Source organism: Rhinatrema bivittatum, chromosome 4, assembly GCF_901001135.1.
Source record: "Rhinatrema bivittatum chromosome 4, aRhiBiv1.1, whole genome shotgun sequence".
In the NCBI taxonomy this organism is placed as follows: Eukaryota; Metazoa; Chordata; class Amphibia; order Gymnophiona; family Rhinatrematidae; genus Rhinatrema; species Rhinatrema bivittatum.
Window position 1 is genome coordinate 310601887 of NC_042618.1, and position 17220 is coordinate 310619106.

The 17220-nt window shown below is 49.3% G+C and overlaps 1 protein-coding gene across 3 annotated transcripts in view; it reads right to left on the reverse strand.

Moving 5' to 3' along the window:
• Nucleotides 1–17220, reverse strand: part of ABCC3 (ATP binding cassette subfamily C member 3) — a 475864-nt gene that overhangs the window by 261521 nt on the left and 197123 nt on the right. For all 3 annotated transcript variants that reach the window (XM_029600255.1, XM_029600254.1, XM_029600256.1), the window contains exon 10: nt 7362–7523. In XM_029600255.1, coding sequence (XP_029456115.1) covers nt 7362–7523 — 162 coding nt within the window. The remainder of the gene's footprint in view (nt 1–7361; nt 7524–17220) is intronic.

The following is a 17220-nucleotide window of genomic DNA, read 5'->3' on the forward strand; positions in this document are numbered from 1 at the left end:
ATCTGCCCCCACACCCCCCATCACATCAGCTCCTTTGGATTTTTGCATCCCAAATTCATGACGCTGTACTTTTTTGCAGTGAATCTTAGCTGCCAAGTATTCAACCATTCCTCAAGCTTTCTTAAATCACTTCTCCTTCTGTCTACTGCCTCAGGCGTGCCTGCTTGTTTAACTCTTGCTAATCCCTGAGTTTGGATAGAAATGTTTGTTCACAATGAGGTCTGTGGAAGAAGTCTTATAGTAATACATGCATCCAGAAAAAATGGGAAGCCAATAGTAATGCTTTCAAAATGTTCACATGCGATATTGAAGAATAATTATTAATTAATTGGATGCACCTTATTCTGCCTTATTGCTTTTGTAGTAGAAAGCAGAGTTGCTTACCTGTAACAGGTGTTCTCCAAGGACAGCAGGATGTTAGCCCTCACATATGGGTGACATCATCAGATGGAGCCACAATACGGAAAACTTATGTCAAATTTTCTAGAACTTTGACTTGGCACGCTGAGCATGCCAGCATGCCCTATACCACACATCCACATGGGGTCCCTCTCCTGTCTTATAACACAGAATTAGAGACATAGCAAAAAAAACAGGAGAAACCCAACTCCATGGGGTGGTGGGCAGGTTTTGTGAGTAATAACATCCTGCTGTCCTCAGAGAACACCTGTTATAGGTAAGCAACTCTGCTTTCTCCGAGAAAAGTAACATGGTAGTCCTCACATATGGGTGAATCCCTAGCTACAGGCTGCTCCAACATAAAAGGGGACCAACAGACACTCAAACCAGGTGCCAACGGGCACAACAACAACGGTGCTGTCGCTAACAGAGAGAAAGACAGCCTGAACCCAAACAACAGGCCCTAGGTGGGAGAGAGTTGGGTTCTACACTTCAAACAGATCCCGAAGGACAGATTGGCCAAACCTACTGTCGCATCGGCCATCCCTATTTATTTATTTATTTATTTATTTATAGCTTTTCTATACTGACTTTCCAATAACAGAATTACTGATCAATTCGGTTTACATTTTAAACTTTAACAGTGACAAGTAATTGTCTTACAATGAACAGGAAGAAATAACTTGGAAAAAATATATGGGGAATATAACATAGATACAATATATAAAGCCTAATGTAGGCAAAGGCATAAAAAACATAGGCATAAAAACATAGGCTTGGGTATTGATTTTTTTTTTTTTTTTTTTTTTGGACTGCCAAGGATTTGAAATTGAATTGATGAGTTCTTTGGGGTATTATAGCGAGATATGAATGTGTGGTGAGAACTCCACGTCACAGCCTTGCAGATCTCCTCCATGGAAACTGCTTGCAAATGGGCTACCAACGCTGCCATGGCTCTAACAGAATGAGCCTTGATATGACCCCCAAGATGCAGTCCCGCCTTGGCATAACAGAAGGAGATGCAATCTGCTAACCGACTGAATAGTGTCTGTTTGGCAGCGGCAATGCCCAACCTATTCTTATCAAAAGAAACAAAAATGTGGATGGACTGTCTATGGCTTCTGTCCATTCCAGATAGAAGGCTAAGGCTTGCTTGTAGTCCAAACTGTGCAGTGCTCGCTTGCCTTGGTGCGAATGGGGCCTGGGAAAGAATGTTGGCAGGACGATGGACTGGTTAATATGGAAGTCTGTCACCACCTTAGGCAGGAACTTAGGGTGCGTACGCAAGACCACCCTGTCATGATAAAACTTAGTGTAAGATGGATAAGTCACTAAGGCCTGGTGCTCACTGACCCTGCACACCACCAAAAATATGACTTTTCAGGTTGGGTTACTCCAGGAGCGCAGTGGCTCAAAAGGAGCTTTATCAGCTGAGCTAATACCATGTTAAGGTCCCAAGACACAACAGGAGAGCTTAGGGGAGGTTTCAATTGAAGCAAGCTCCTCATGAAATGTACAACTATAGGCTATACAAAGATGGGCGTACCATCTACATCCTAGTGGTATGCGCAAACTGCACTGAGATGAACTCTATTGGAGTTGGTTTTTAAGCAAGCTTCCAATAGGTGTAGAAGATAATCAAGCAGTTTTTGTGTGGGGCATGAGAACATATCTAAGGCCTTCTGCTTACACTACACAGAAAACCTCCTCCACTTCAGTCCATAGGACTTTCTAGTGGAAGGCTTTCTAGAAGCCACCAAGAGCTGTGAGACATCCTCTGTGAGACTGAGTAGTTACAGAACTAACCTCTCAACATTCAGGCTGTGAGTCACAGGAGATTGGAGATTGGGACGTCACAGCCTACCTCTATATTGCTTGATGAGATCAGGGGCCCCCAAACTGATCAGTCTCCGGATGGACAACTCCCAAAGGAGTGGAAACCAGACTTGTCTATGTGAATCATAGGATCTTTGTCCTCACAAAGCTTCAAAAGAGTCTTTGCCACTTAGAGAATCGGAGGATATGCATACAGAAGACCCTTGCCCCAATGAAGGGCAAGAGTCCAAGGCTGATTTACCGCCTGACTTGTACAGGGAGCAGAACCAAGGCACCTTCCTTTTGCAAGGGGAGTGAAAAGATCTATGTTCGGGCTCCCCCAGAGGCAGAATATCTGATTCGCATCACCTTGGTCCAGAGACCAGGCACCACTCAGTCTGTCTGCTAACACATTGTCCGTCCCAGCCAGGTACATGGCCCCGAGTACCATCCCTTGAGACAGGGCCCACAACCAGATCTGGACTGCTTCCTGACACAGGAGGTACGATCCCACACCTTCCTGCTTGTTGACATACCACATCGCTACCTGGTTACCAGTCTGGATCAGGACAACTTTGTTGGACAGCCTATCTCTGAAAGCCCATAGCTTGTACCTGATTGCCCAAAGCTCCAGGAAGTTGATTTGACAACAGCTTTCCTGAGCAGATCAGAAGCCCTGGATGCAGAACCCATTTACATGAGCTACCCAGCCCAGGGTGAACACATCTGTGATTACGACAATTTGGGTAGGAGGGCTCCGAAAAGAGATCCTCCGTTCCAGATTTGAAAGTACCCACCACCAGGACAATGTCCCCAAGGGGCGAGGTACGTCGGATGCAATCCTGGAGGTTCTGTGAGGCCTGGCACCATTGTGACCTCAGGGTCCATTTAGCTCTGCGCATGTTTAATCAGGCCAAGGGAGTGACATGGACACTTGTGTCCATATGGCCCAACAGCCTCAACATGTGCCAGGCTGACACCTGCTGGCTCTGCTGAATTTCTGCCGCAATGGTCATCAAAGCCCTTTGACGAGTCAGGAAGGCCTTGGCCTCAGCCGTGTCTAGCAAGGCTCCTATGAAGTCCAATTGAGGTGATAGGCTGGGATGGGATTTCGGATGGTTGATGACAAACCCTAGCGACTACAACACCCGGATGGTCAAGCGCATGGATCCGACGGCCCCTGCCTGAGATATGCTCTTGACCAGCCAATCATCCAGATAAGGGAAAACATGCACCTTCAGCCTGTGGAGGTGTGCCACCACCTCAGCCAGGCATTTTGTGGACTCCTGGGGTTGACACTACCCCAAACAGCAACACCCAATACTGGAAGTGCTGTTTTCCCACCACAAATCAGAGATACTTATGGAGACTGGGAAAGTTCTCGATGTGAGTGTATGCGTCATTTAGATCGAGGGAGCATAGCCAGTCCCCTTTTTGCAAAAGGGGTATCCAGGTGCCCAGGGAACCATCCTGAACTTTTCTTTTTTGACAAATTTGTTCAAGGCCCTTAGGGCTAGGATGGGGCAGAGTCCTCCTGTTTTCTTTGGAATCAGGAAGTACCTGGAGTAAAATCCCCACCCTCTTTGCCTTGGTGGAACAGGCTCAAACTCTCTGGCTGTTTAGAAGGAGAGCTCCATTAGAAGTACCTCTTCATGCACTACCAGCCTCCAAAATGGGTTCGGAGGGCAATTTGGCAGGACATCCAACAGGTTCAATTGGTGCCCTTAGCGGACAATGGAGAGAGAACTCATTTATCTGAGGTTATACCGGGCAACTGGTTCATGAAGAACTGCAGCCTGCCCCCAACCAGAAGGTCCACCATCCCACGTAGGGGTGATTGGCCTTTGCTCCCTATGACCCAGTCAAAACCCCATCCCTGGAGTTGACTGAGGCACCGGCTTGGGAGCTCACTGCTGCCTGGGACGGCCATGGGAGCCCTGATGCTATTGATAGGAGCAAAGGGGCAGAGGATAGTACTTCCTCTGGTAAAAGAAAGACTCCTTCTGCCCCGATCTTGCCGACCTCCTAGAGGAGGAGGATAGGTCTGGAGTGCTGGTGGAGAGTTGTTGGAGGGTCTCATGGTGGTCCCTGAGCTGAGCCACCACGTCCCTCACCCTATCTTCAAAGAGATTCTCCCAGGTGCACGGCACATTAGCAAGTCATTCCTGTACCTCTGGTCAGAAATCCAAGGCCCACAGCTATGCCATTCTGTGGGAGCCAATTCCCACTGCAGAGACTCTCAATGCCATTGCGAAAACATCTTAGGGCACTTGGACCTTGTGTTTTCTGCACTCCAGGCCCTTATGCACCAGTGACATGAGAGTGTCCTGCTGCTGTTGAGGCAGCTACTTGGCCACCTCCTGCATCTTCTTTCAGGTGTCCCGAGAGTATTGGCTCATATAGAGCTGATAGGAAGCTATGCGGGCAGTGAGCAAGGCTCCCTGGAACACCTTTCTCCCAAGAGCGTTCATCGCTCTATGGCCCTTCCCCAGGGGCACTGAGGAATGGGTCCGAGAATGCTTGGTTCTCTTGAGAGAGGATTCAACCACCACTGACTGATAGGGCAGCTGATGCTTATCAAATCCGGCAGCCTTCTGATCGAGGTAGACCCAGTTAAGCCTTCTAGTTAACAGAAGGCACTGTGACGGGGGTGTTCCCATATCCTCAGCAGCAACTTCTTAAGGATATCTTGTACCAGGACTGCCATGATCTTCTTAGGAGACTCCACGAACTGGAGGATCTCAAGCATTTTGTGCCTGGCATTCTCCTTCATCAATAACTGAAATGGGATGGCTTCCGTTATCACTCTTACAAACCCAGTGAAGGTTAAGTGCTTAGGCAGAGACTTCCTTCGCTCTACTAAAGGAGAAGGGTCTGAGAGAAGACCCTCAGAAGTGAACACCTTTGTGCCATCTTCCCAGGGATCATAGGGACCCTCATCCTCACTGTAAGCAACAGGGGATGGAGCCCTAGGAACTCAGCCTTCGTCCAGAGGTGCAGGCACCGGCAGAGCTGGATGAGGAGGCAACAGGCCTCGGCATCTCTGCCAGCCTGGATGGAGCTTTCTCTTTCAAGGAACTGGCAAAGACTACCATATCGATAGGGGGAGGCTGCAGTGCCCCAACAGGCATCAATGCCAGCCCAGGAACCAATGTCAGCTGTTGCATTGAGCTTCTCCAGTAGCAGTTCCAGGACAGAAAGTATTGGCTCCAGTGCCATCGGTGCCACAGGACCAATGCCCTTCAGCACCTGTTCTACTACCAGCTGGACTTGCCACTCTAGCTTGAACACTGCCGATGCCAACACTGACTGCAGAAGGACGGGTCCCGCAAAGGGGATCGGTGACTGGCATCAGGACCGGTGGAGACTGTTACAGACCCTCAGCACCGATGGAGGACTGGCACTACTTGCCATGGGGTCACTTTGGGGGCATCACAGTATGTGTCTGTGCATCCATGTCTGGCAACATGCGGTGGGGACCGGTGCCAATGGTTTTTTTGGCTTCCTTCAATGCTCGGTCCAGTCCTTCCCCAGTGCTGAGACCGACGAGGAACCAGATGTCCTTGACATGGAGGTGCTCAACAGTGGTTGGTCTCTGGTGTTCCAATCCTCTGACAACATCGACAGAATCAATGGTCCCGCCGATGTCGATGTTGAGGTGTCCATTGGTGCGGCTCCAAGGACCTTCAATGCCAATGCTGCCGATGGCTCAGTCTTCTTTGACCTGAAGAATTGCTCCATCTTGTCAATCCATAGATGATGTTTCTTCAGGGTCATCTGTGCGCATTTACAGCAACCCTGGATGTCATGCGATGCCCCCAGGCAGAGGACACAAATCTCATGGGGGTCCATAATGGATATTATCCTTGGGCACTGCCAGAAAGCAGACGTGGCCATGACAGGATGAAATAAAAGGGATGCAAAATCAAAATCGATGGTGGCGGGTGGCAATGGTTGGCAGGCACCGAAGAACTGCTGTTGCAGGGGAATCTACAACAAAAGGAAACTTACCGATAAATTACGAAAACCCTGACTAGGAGCACTATCGGGGATGGACTGAAAGGGACCCAAGGTCGAATGTTTCAAGAAAACCGTAAAAAGAAGTGATTAAGAAAAGTTTCTAGACTAGGCCAAAAAGGCCAAGAAGAGCTCTTAACCGCGATGCTGCAGCTCTGCGAAAAAGAGAGATTGGAGAGGGACCCCATGTGGACACGTGATGTAAGGCATGCTGTGCATGCTCAGTGTGCCAAGTCAAAGTTCTAGAAATTTTGACATACTTTTTCCGTGTGGGGGCTCCATCTGATGATGTCATCCATTTGTGAGGACTACCATCCTGCTTGTCCTCGGAGAATTCAAATATTACTACAAAATTAAATCTTCATTTTGGAAAATCTGACCTTTGGCTGCCACTTGTAGTCTTATTAGAAACAAAAGACCTCAAGACACCATACACTGAGTGCATTAGAGAAAGGTGAGATTATTAAAAGGTTTTATCTGAAGATAATATAAAAGATGAGAATATAAAGGCTTTGCTTGAGAGCATATAAAAAGATAAGAATATTAGGGTCTTACCTGAGAGAAAAAGGTCACTGGCCTGGATTAACTGGGGTTTTACCTGCGATAATTAACACTTGGGGTTACATAAGAGGCAGGGTGCTACTGAGGCAAGCATTGTCAGGGGCTGCAATGTGGCATTGTGCTAGGGGTGTGATGGTGCTAAAGATGGAAAGGTAGGATGGATGCAAGTACTTTCAGGGGTTACAGTGCTGTATTAGGGGTGTGCTGGGGCAGGTAGTGGCAGGTCCAAAATTATCATGCTAGCTGTGTGACAGAAGGAATTACAACAGTGTGGCATATGCTGATATGAAGCCTAATCCTCGGTATATAAAAAATGCTAAATAAATAAATAATGACTAGAACACATTCACATCCCACTTACATCACTCAAGCTGACACATATCAGATCCCTCTTTGCAGTAGGAATCTGATAACTATTTGACACACAGAAATAAGCTCTGACATGTTAAGCAGGGCGTCACTGTTAAAGCATAGCAATTAAACATCAGGTATGCAACACTGACAGAAGACACCACGGTTATCCTGTTGCTGTAGTGCTTACAACCCCCAGAGTACTCCAGCACTGTTACCTGCCAAAGGAAATACAAGGCCAAACAGATCTGCAATGGAGCGGACCATAGCAAGTTCAGGAAGGTGGTTAAATCCATGAATCTCTGAGCATCCACTGACATCAAATTAACAATCTCTCCCACTGTAGAGGATCGCTTTGCAGAATTTGTAATCACTAGAGCCTGAAAAACAAGAGACAATTACAGGGTTTATTCTATGAGCAGAATAGTCAGTTTAGGACACTGGTCACTAACTTTGTCAGTAGAATAAAGACAACAGCTGTACTCCACGGTGTGGAGGAAATTTCTAGAAAGCAGAATAAAGACAGCATCTCTATGCCATGCTGTAAAGAGGAGAGCTGTATGCCACAGTGCCTCTTGAATAACAGCACATCAAGCTGCTCTGTGTTCTGTGATTATTAAAGGGTCCATGACCTGTTGTACAAATAATATTAATCCTGCTAATAAGGCTACATTTCAACAAAAGTACATTATGGTATCTGCTGAAAATGCTAATATGAATGTAATTAGGCTCAAAAAAACCTGTCCCTTGTCTGCTCTAGGTCTTTGCTATTAAACACTATACAATACTGAAAAAAAGTGCTATACAGATGCACCAACAAAACTAATTACCAAAACTAAAAGGACTACATGTTTAGTTTTTTTTTATTTCTCTGAAATAGAATATATATGTATGTGTATATATATATATATATATCCATCACAGAAACCTAAAATAGAGTAAGTCACGCCACTAATGTTTTAAATGATTTGAAAGATGATTAATGCTGCAAGCTTTATTACATAATGGCAAAGAATATCAAAACTATTCAAAAATAATTCAAAAGTGCCCGCTAAAGTTTTTGTGGAGCTACATAAGTTGATGGCTCAATTTATCTGGAAAGACAGCGGGGCTCGGGTGAAACTAAGTCAACTGTGGTTGCCTAAGGCACAAGGGGGTATGGCTCTACTGAATTTACAGCTATATTACTGGGCGTACAGAATACGTTGTTTACATGAATGGTTACATGGAGGAGCCACCTCATGACTCATCATGGAGAAACTGCAGGCTGAATTGATTAACTTAGCCGTGTTGCCTTTTCTTCCCCCTGGGTATTGCGGTCCCGGTTGCAAGCCTTGCGACTGGGTTCTTACCTTCAGTCTTCCGGCGATGGGAGGTTCGGGGTTGCTCAGGGTCTCCGGGGCTCCAGCAGCGGGAGGCGAGCCTGGCCGGCCCGGTTCGGGCCTTCTCACGGCGGCGTCTCCATGAGGAAGACGCCGCCGAGTCTCTGAATCCAGCTCCTCCCTCTCTAGGCACGCGCGCGGGGAAGCCCAATTTAAAGGGCTTTTCCCGCCAGACCGTGGCCCGCCCACTTGATTGATGTCAGACGCCGGCTAGTACTTAAGCCGGCATCTGCTTCTTCTCTCTGCCTTGCAATGAGGTTCCTCTTCTAAGAGTGCTAGTTGCTTCGTGTTCCTCGTTCTGCTCTTGATCCTGACGTTCCTGCTCTGGATCCTGACGTTCCTGCTCCTGACCCTGACATTCCTGTTCCTGTTCCAGATCCTGGCGTTCCAGTCCTGCTCCTGGTGTACCAGCTCCAGTTCCTGTCCTCCTGCCTTCTGTGCCTCTGCTTCTGTCCTTCCTGGTTGGACCTCTTGGCTTTTACTCCGGCTTGCTCCTGGTTCCGCTTCTGCCGCCTGCCTCGACCTGTCTCATCGTCTTCCTCGCTCTTGTTCTCCTAAGTCCCAGCGGTCTGGGATCTCACGAGCTCCTCTCAGGGGGTCCTCAGGCTTCCAGGGTGAAATCTCCGCTTGGATTCCAGTTTCTCCTAAGTCCCAGTGGTCTGGGACCTCACGAGCTCCTCTCGGGGGGTCCGCAGGCTTCCAGGGTGAAAACTCTGGATCTTCGTGTGACCTGACACTGCCCGCTAGCCTACTTCTTTTCCGTAGAGTGCCGTCCCCTTCTTCCATCTCGCTCTTCCAGGCCGGTCCAAGGGTCCACTACTACGCTAGTAACAGTTTGCAAGGCCATGGACTCGGCGGACTTGTCAGGGCTCCAGGCCATTCCCGGTATGGCCCAACGTTTACAGCAACAACAGCACTGCTTTGGCAGCTACGATGGAGCGGTTGGCCAATCGGTTGGACGCAGCACCTCCAGAAGTCCCTCAGGTGCCGTTACCCACATCGATGGTAAGCGTCCAGATGCCAACTCAGTTACCAGCACCGTCTCGCTACACTGGAGAGGCCAAGGCCTGTCATGGTTTCCTAAACCAATGTTACATCAGGTTTTCACTATTGCCTAACCAATTCCCGACAGACTCTGTGAAGGTGGCTTACATCCTGTCCTTGCTGGATGGGAAAGCGCTGTCCTGGGCCTCACCCATGTGGGAACGGAACGATCTCCTCCTAAATAATTTGCCGCAGTTCGTAACCAGCTTCAAGCAAGCCTTTGATGAACCAGCACGACTCGCTACCACCACCTTGGAACTCTTACAGCTGAAACAGGGCTCTCGCTCCTTGGCCGACTATGCCATCGACTTCCGAATACTCGCTCTCGAGGTCGGATGGCGAGAGGACAACCTTCGGGGCCTCTTTCTGGAGGGCTTGGTGGCTCAAATTAAGGATGAGCTGGCGGCTCGTGATCTTCCAGATGATCTCAACGAGCTGATAGACTTGGCTGGAAGGATAGATCGTCGTCTGCAACAGCGGGCACGAGAGAGCCGTCCTTTCCGACGAACAGTGCCCCTAGCACCTGCATTTTCTAGACCGATGACGTCTGCATCCAGTCAAGGAACGGCACGTCCGGAGACACCCGCTAAAGAACCCATGCAGTTGGGGCGTACCTCTTTAACGGCGGAGGAACAGCGACGCTGGCACTCTCTGGGTCTTTGTCTCTACTGTGGGGTGAAGGGACACTTTCTGGCCCAGTTTAAGGAGCGCCCGGAAAACGCTCGAGCCTAGGAGGTCCCGAGGAGCTACTCCTAGGTTGTGTTACTTCTGCTCCTCAATGTACCATCCCTATCACTCTAGAGTACCCGGGCGGCTCCTTTGAGACTCTTGCTTTCATTGATTCCGGTGCAGGCGGGAATTTCATTCTGTGTGACCTCGTGCAACAGCTTCGAATCCCTGTTCGTCCTCGTAGGACTCCGTTACGAATAACCTCGATCCGAGGAACAACGCTCCCTGGAAGTATTTCCTCTTCTACGGAACCCCTCACTCTCCATACTGGGGTTCTCCATTCCGAGAAGATTTCCTTCTTGATACTAGAGAAGGCCGTTCACCCAGTAATTCTTGGACTACCGTGGTTGCTGCAACATTCCCCAGTGATTCAGTGGGATACACTACAGATAGCAAGGTGGAGCGCCTATTGCTTCAACAACTGCCTTCACACTCCACAGACGCCCAGCATTCCGCTGCTACACACTTCGATGGAGATTCCTAGGGCATACGCCTACTTTGCTGATGTCTTCTCAAAGAAAAAGGCAGAGGTTCTGCCACAACATTGTCCCTTTGACTGCGCTATTGAACTATTACCGGGAGCCACGCCGCCTCATGGTAGAGTGTATCCACTGTCTCTGCCTGAAACACGAGCCATGTCAGAGTACATAGATGAGAATCTCGCTAGGAGGTTCATTCATCCCTCAAAGCCGCCGGCAGGGGCCGGCTTCTTCTTTGTAGGAAAAAAAGACAGTTCCCTAAGACCCTGCATCGACTACAGAGGTCTGAACGCTATCACTAAGCGTGACCGTTACCCTCTTCTTTTGATCCCCGAGCTGTTGGATCAATTACAGGGGGCTAAAATATTCACTAAACTGGATTTGCGCGGAGCCTACAATTTGGTTCGTACCCATCCCGGTGATGAGTGGAAGATTGCGTTCAACACCAGGGATGGGCATTATGAGTACCTCGTTATGCCTTTCGGCTTATGCAACGCCCCAGCCGTTTTCCAACATTTAATGAACGAAATACGTGAACTACTCTACTCTTCAGTCATAGTATACCTCGATGATGTGCTAATCTTTTCTCACGACTTGGATTCACATCGACAACATGTGAGACAAGTTCTTCAAATCCTCAGAGACAATCACTTATACGCCAAGTTGGAGAAATGTATGTTCGAGCAGGAGTCCCTTCCTTTTCTGGGGTACATAGTTTCTGCAACGGGGTTCCAGATGGATCCCGGCAAAGTCATAGCTATTCGAGACTGGCCGCGTCCTAGAGGGTTGAAAGTCCTACAACGCTTTTTAGGTTTTGCGAACTTCTATAGGCACTTCATCCCTCACTACTCGTCCAAGGTGGCACCTCTGACCGCTCTTACTAAGAAAGGAGCCTACTATAAGATGGGATGTCCGCGTCTACGTTAGTTCCTGTCCCACATGCGCCAGACAGAAGCCTCTGCTGGGAAAGCCGAGGGGGCTGTTACAACCGCTGCCCATACCCACAGAGCCCTGGACGCACATCGCCACGGACTTCGTGGTAGATTTGCCGGCGTCAGAGGGGAACACTGTCATCTGGGTGACAGTGGACCGCTTCTCCAAGATGGCTCATTTTGTCCCTCTTCCCAAGCTACCATCAGCATCGGAACATGCTCAGCTCTTTGCCTCTCATATCTTTCGTATTCATGGCCTCCCGCAAGATATAGTCTCAGATCATGGGCCTCAATTTAAAGCTCGCTATTGGAAAGCCTTGTGTAAGCAATTTGATGTGCAACTTAGTCTGTCATCAGCCTTTCATCCACAGACTAATGGACAAACAGAGCGCACTAATTGCTCTTTAAAGACTTTTCTCCGCTCCTTCGTCAATGATAGGCGAGACAACTGGGTGAGCCTATTACCTCTGGTTGAGTTCTCTTACAACAACCACACCCATTCGGTAACTGGCAAATCCCCGTTCCTGACGGTTTTTGGGAAGCAACACAAACCACAACTGCCCTTGCTAACGTCCAGTATCTCGCCGGCGGCTCAGTTGTCAGTTCAACAAATGCACAATCTCTGGCTCTCCATCCAAGCCAAGCTCGCCAAGGCAGCCAGAACCGCCAAGAGATGGGTAGACCAGCATCGTCAACCCGCACCAGTCTTTCTGCCTGGGGATCGAGTTTGGCTCAGCACCAAAAACATACACCTTTGGGTCCCTTACCGAAGGTTAGCACCACGCTATTGTGGCCCATTCCGAGTGGCAGAGAGAGTGGGGTTAGTCTCCTACCGCTTGCGCCTCCCTTCTTCCATGCGCATTCATAATGTATTTCATGTTTTGCTGTTAAAACCTCTCATTCTCTCAAGATATCACCCTAAGGTTCCTGAGCCCGTGGACTTGGAGGTGCCTGCCGATCCCATCTATCAAGTGTGAGAGGTCCTTGATGTTCGCTTTCACCAACGACGATGGGAGTACCTGTTGGCCTGGGAGGGCTGTGGCCCTGAAGACAACACATGGGAGCCCGCTCGTCACATCCTGGACAAGTCTCTGCTTCATCAATTCCATCTTAGTCACCCTGGTAAGCCCGGCCCTTCCAAGAAGGGGCGTAAAAGGGGGGGAACTGTTGCGGTCCCGGTCGCAAGCCTTGTGACCGGGTCCTTACCTTCCATCTTCCGGCGTCAGCAGGTTCAGGGTTGCTCAGGGTCTCCAGTGGCGGGAGGCGAGCCTGGCCGGCCCAGTTCGGGCCTTCTCGCGGCGGCGTCTCCACAAGGGAGACGCCGCCGAGTCTCTGAATCCGGCTCCTCCCTCTCTAGGCACGCGCACGGGGAAGCCCAATTTAAAGGGCTTTTCCCGCCAGACCGCGGCCTGCCCACTTGAATGACGTCAGACGCCAGCTAGTATTTAAGCCTGCGTCTGCTGCTTCTCTCTGCCTTACAACGAGGTTCCTCTTCTAAGAGTGCTAGTTGCTTCGTGTTCCTCGTTCTGCTCCTGATCCTGACGTTCCTGCTCTGGATCCTGACCCTGACGTTCCTGTTCCAGATCCTGGCGTTCCAGTCCTGCTCTTGCTCCCGGTGTTCCAGCTCCAGTTCCTGTCCTCCTGCCTTCTGTGCCTCCGCTTCTGTCCTTCCTGGTTGGACCTCCTGGCTTTGACTCTGACTTGCTCCTGGTTCCGCTTCTGCCGCCTGCCTCGACCTCAGACTGTCTCATCGTCTTCCTCGCTCTTGTTCTCCTAAGTCCCAGCGGTCTGGGATCTCACGAGCTCCTCTCGGGGGGGTCCTCAGGCTTCCAGGGTGAAAACTCCAGATCTTCATGTGACCTGACACCGCCCGCCGGCCTATTTCTTCTCCGCAGAATGCCGTCCCCTTCTTCCATCTCACTCTGCCAAGCCGGTCCAAGGGTCCACTACTATGCCAGTAACACTGGGTCTTCGGTTACTCAAAGAATCTGTCAACTAAGCCCGATAATAGCTCACACTATATCAGTTTAGGGGAAAGTTTGTAAATTTTTAGAATGTCAGGAATATACTTTCTCCCATAGCCCCTCTATTCGAAAATCCTTTATTCTCAGGTGTTACTTTCTCTTCAGTTTATAAGGACTGGAGAGCCAAGAAGCTACTTTTTATTTCACAAACTAGGAAGATGATATTTTTTTTGCCATTCTCTGCCCTTGTGGAAAAATTTTGTCTGGAAACAAATTCTGAGGCCACTTATCTACAATTAAAGGACATCTTAGCTCGCCACTTTTCCATGGCTCACCCCTTGAGGCCTCTCAAAGGTGTGGAACGTTTTTTGATTGAACCTGGGGCTACCCATAAGGGAAGATCTTTGGTTTATAAGTACCTATTAAAAGATAAATACGGCTCTGTTACAACTCCCCGTCTGATCACACAAGGGAATTTAGATCTGGGTTTAAATTTGGACTCACAGGCTTGGAAGAGCATTTGGTTCTCAGCCCATCATACTACTATGTGTGCACGATGTACAGAGCTCATGGTTAGATTGTTCCACAGAACATACCGTATCCGGTTTATTATTCCCGGTTTCACTCTGGCATGAGCTCTGAGTGCTGGTGCAGTTGCGGACAAGAGGGCACATATAAACATATGTGGTGGTTTTGCCCATTTGTACAGCAGTTTTGGTCACAGGTGACTCAAAAAGTATGCGACATTATTAATCTTATTCACATTACACCTTTGTTGGGTTTACTGGGTAGGTAGACGGGGGTCGCTTATTCCACAGAAATTTCGTAAATTGGTGGAACAACTGTTACTCGCAGCTCGTTTCACTATTGCAACTTTTTGGAAGTTCACCCTACAATGGATCATCGGAAAGCGCAAGTACAGGATGTGGCCAATTTGGAAAAGCTCAGATTTAATCTGACCAGGGAATAATTTCGGTATCAGCAAGTATGGGGGGTTTATCATCAATATTATGGTCATTCAGCATCCTCTGTTTTACAGCTTACTGGCTCTGATATCACTGTTCTTTAAGGTTCATAAGCATGTTATTGATATTGTGTATGGGCTGTGTTGTTTTGGGGTATCTTGTTTGTAATATGTTATACCAACAAATACTTGTAAAAAAAACTTTTCATAAATAAAGAATTAAAAAAATAAAACTGGCACAATAACACACACATGTATTTATCAATTGCCCTAATCAATCATTCCTTATTCACACTGCTTCTAAACTCTCTGTATTGTTATGCATTTATAACATGTTGCTGGAACCTCGACGTGGGATGTTGACTCTTGGCCTGAGTTGGGATTGACGCAACCTGGGAGGACGACCTACCGCAGGTTCCCAACGTCAGGAGGCGAGGCTGGCAGAAGATAGGGGCCGGCTGGAACTTCACCACTACCAACCCTGCTCTTCGCAGGTCGAGTCCTTGGATGCCAGGGCCGGCTGGACATAGCTGGGCCCCTGTGTTGAAGCTCTGATCCTAAGTACTGGGCAGGCGGCAAGCAAACAGCGTGAAGTCCGATCAGAAGTCTTGGGCAGGCAGCAAGCAAATAACATGAAGTCCGATCCGAAGTCTGAAGCCAGGGTGGTCCGTCCGAAGGGAGAAGGTATGAAGCTGGAACAGGACCAGAAAGCAGGAGCAGGAACTGGAAGGATGAAAAACACAGGATCCCAATAAGGAAATGCAGCATGAAGGGAACTCGTTACCAAGTCATGGAGGTGCTGAGGAACCAGGCCTAAATAGGCCAGAGCTGATGACATCATCTGGTGGGACCCGCGGGAGTTCCTGCTGCTTGCTCTTTAAGTCACGGCCTCAGCCGCGTGCACGTACATAGGGGAAGGGTCCGGTCGGCTGGGAAGTTGGTGTCGTCCTGCGCGCCCGGGGGTCCGGCGCAGGAGAAAAGGAGGGCCGAGTAGCTGCGGCGCGTCGGGAAGGACCCAGGAACCGGCAGGCTGGCGGAACGGCGTCGGGAGACGCAAGGAGCTGGTTGGTGAGTGCAACATATGTATAGATATCATTGTGAAAATATATACAAACTGCTTGTAATGAAACAATGACACTTGCAATAGAGCTGGACTTCAAGAAAGATACTTTGTGAATTGGAAATGAGTCACATGGAAAATACCTTCATTAAAAAGGGAATACAGTTGAATCACAGTTCACAAGTCACAGGACTGTTGTTCCAATGATCTTTCTGCATAACAATGTAGAGAGTTTAGAAGCGGTGTGAATGAGGAATGATTGACTAGGGTAAATGATAAATACATGTGTGTGTTATTGTGCAAATTTTATTTTTTTTTAATTCTTTTTTAAATAGTTTTGATATTGTTTGCCATTGTGTAATAAAGCTTGCAACATTAAGCATATTTTCAAATCATTTAAAACATTAGTGGTGTTACTTACCCTATTTTAGGGTTCTCTGACGGATATTCCATTTTAGGAACCCGCACATCATTTTTATTTTATTTAAAACCTAGATCCAATATACTATATATAGGGAGGGTAATTTTCAACAGTGTGTTAAGTCAAAACATATACATACAAGCCGTTAAGCCCGTCACAACGGGCTACATTACATTTTTGTTTTCGGTCCATTTTCGAAAACAGCACCCTCCTACACTTTTTCTCCCTCATTCCCCCTTCCCCTCAGTCACTCACCCCCTTCCCACCCCCTCAGTCTTACTCACTCTCTGTCTCCCACTGCCTCCTTCCCCTCACTCTCACCTCCCTCCCCTTCCCTCAGTCACTCCCACCTCTCTCCCCTTCCCTCAGTCACTCCCCACCCTGTCTCAATCCCATCCCCTCTCCCTCAGCCCTCCTCCACTCCCTTTTTCTCTGCTCCACAACTTCTTACCCTTCCACTTACTCACATCCCTGTCTCTCACCTCTCCCTCATTCTCCTCTCCCCTCACTCTTCCCCACCCCCTCCCTCCCTCTCACTCAGTCCCTCCCTCCCTCTCTCCCTCAGTCCCTCCCTCCCACTCAGTCCCTCCCCCTCACTCAATCCCTCCCTCCCCCTCACTCAGTCCCTCCCTCCCACTCTCTCACTCAGTCCCTCTCCCTCCCTCAGTCCCTCCCTCCCACTCTCTCACTCAGTCCCTCCCCCTCCCTCAGTCCCTCCCTCCCACTCAGTCCCTCCCCCTCACTCAATCCCTCCCTCCCTCTCACTCAGTCCCTCCCTCCCACTCCCTCTCACTCAGTCCCTCCCTCCCTCTCTCTCTCTCTCTCGCTACTGGCCGCCGCTGCTCCTCGTTGTCGTTCGCTGCCGTCGTTGCCGCCGCCGCTCGACGCTGCCGCTGCCACTGCCACCCGACGCCGCCGCTGCCACCCGCCGCCGCCACCGCCGCCACCTGACATCGCCATCGCCGCTGCCACCCGACGCCGCCATCGCCGCTGCCGCTGCCACCCGACGCCGCCGCTGCCGCTGCCACCCGACGCCGCCATGTTTTTTGTTTTTTTTTTTACGCTGGGTAAGACTGACGTCCTTGCCCGCACATGCGCAGTA